General features: G+C 34.1%; 1 protein-coding gene across 1 annotated transcript; it reads left to right on the top strand.

Annotated features, from left to right (window-relative positions):
- The first annotated feature begins 380 nt into the window (after positions 1–380).
- Positions 381–1557, top strand: LOC142638310 (transcription factor CPC-like). The gene is made up of 3 exons (XM_075812328.1): positions 381–640; positions 1037–1124; positions 1228–1557. The coding sequence occupies exons 1-3, from the start codon at positions 592–594 to the stop codon at positions 1313–1315; spliced, it is 225 nt and encodes a 74-aa protein (XP_075668443.1). The 5' UTR covers positions 381–591; the 3' UTR covers positions 1316–1557.
- The last annotated feature ends 457 nt before the right edge of the window (positions 1558–2014 follow it).

Below are 2014 nucleotides of genomic sequence, written 5' to 3'. Positions count from 1 at the left end.
TATAGTACCCTACATCCCTTTTTTGTGTCATTTCACTTTTTTGGCAAAATACTATGTGATTTTGTATTTAGGATCATTATCAATTTAGTTATTACATTTTTGTAAAAATCATGTTATTTTAAAAAATTTATAATCAATTTAATCCCTATCATCAACTCATTATCAAAAATTAACTGTAAAATAATATGTTAAAAATGATATAGATTAAATTGATTGCTATTAAAAATAGTATTTTTAGCTACTTTTTTACGCGTTATTACAGAATTTGTATAGAGGTGTGAGTGTGAGTACTAACACTTAAGATTTTCCAATCTGCAAAAATCTACACCTACCAACATTGAGTGTTCAACTACCTATCAACGTAGACTAAAGTCCTCTCTATCAACTACCATTCTTCTTTCACTTTCTTTCTCACCGCCCATTCTTCTCCACCCATGAAGACCATGTTCTTTGGAATCTATCCTCTTCTATTAATACTACGTAATGACTACGCTCAATTCAACAGGTCCTACTCAATTCTGTTTCCTCTTATAGCTTCACCAGTGAAAGAATTGTAACTCTTTGAGTTTGTCTTACATTTTCAACTCCTAAATGGCTGACTTGGATCACACTTCAGATGGGTCTTCCGTGGATTCTAGAGGTACTCGTTTGAAATTGGTGGTAAATTGTTTTTAATTCTTTGACTGTTGATTTTCGCCTTCAACTGTGGTGAGTGACTTGAATTAGTTTTCTGATGATGACTTATTGTGGATTTAGTAGGTACACAATTGAAAATATAACACACCTAGATTATTCTTACTCATGGTTTACAGCTTTCTATTTGCTGAGTTTTTTCTCTGTGAAAGTGTCTTTTTCCTTCTAGGTCTTCCTAGCTTCCGACCCAGATCACTATTTCAAAGATATGCCACTAAAAGAATTGGTCTTTTTGATTAAAACATGAAAGAAACTCTCTCTGGGATTTATTACTAATATAAAGGGGATCTTAGTTCTGAAGCTATATATTTAGAAACTAATGACTTTTCTCCCTTTGTTGCAGGGGAAAGTAATAGTCAAGATTCCAAGCTTGAGTTCTCAGAAGATGAGGAAACCCTTATCACTAGGATGTTTAACCTGGTTGGTGAAAGGTGGGCATGCTTTTCTATCTTTTTTGTTTATTTGCCACACTTTTTTCTTGTTAACTTTTTGAAGTTTCAACGAGCTTATGAGAAAAATAGTGCTAATCCTTAGGTGGACTCTAATTGCTGGGAGAATTCCTGGAAGAACAGCAGAGGAAATTCAGAAGTACTGGACTTCAAGATACTCGACAAGTGAATGAAAGGCCAAAATATGGGTGGTGTTTCTCCGTTAGAGCAGGAAAATTTTGGGGGGTTTTAGTAAAGTTTGGTTGTGTGGAATATTTCAAATTCCTTTGCCTAAAAAGGGAAACCGTATTATGGGTTTTTTAACTCTTTACTGAATAGGGCATGTTGCTAAAGCAACTATATGTACAATGGGTTCTTATTGGTATGGTGATGAATGTGTGGAATTCCAATATAATTTTCTGTCATTTGAACGTTATGAGCTAAAGGTGCATGTAAACCTGGTGAGTGAGATACATTTCAGTCCATGAGCTACAAATTTTCTAGAGAAGTGATTCCATGGTAGTTTCTTGCTTCCTAGAATGGGATATGGTAATTGTTGTTGGTTTAAGTCCAATGACAGTGGTGCTCCTATAAGATAAAACATACTCGATCTGGCCAAAATTGGAATGTGTGTACTCCCTAATTGATCAAAATTTATTACAATACCCTAAAGTAATCAAATAGTAAAGTTAGCTTGTAATATAATCTTATGTTCACTGCACATTCTCTGACAAAAAAAATTAGTTTGGATCTTGTACAGAGTCTACCTTACAACAGAGTAATGCCCCTTGTCGGATTTATTGTTTCAATATATATAAGTCATCTCAAAGGATTCAGGTTATCCAAACTGAAATTTCTGCCCCATGTTTTGTTACCTCACAGCAATTTCTGTA

Source organism: Castanea sativa, chromosome 6 (genome assembly GCF_040712315.1).
Source record: "Castanea sativa cultivar Marrone di Chiusa Pesio chromosome 6, ASM4071231v1".
In the NCBI taxonomy this organism is placed as follows: Eukaryota; Viridiplantae; Streptophyta; class Magnoliopsida; order Fagales; family Fagaceae; genus Castanea; species Castanea sativa.
Note: the sequence above shows the minus strand (reverse complement) of the source record. Positions and strands in the feature narration are given on the sequence as shown.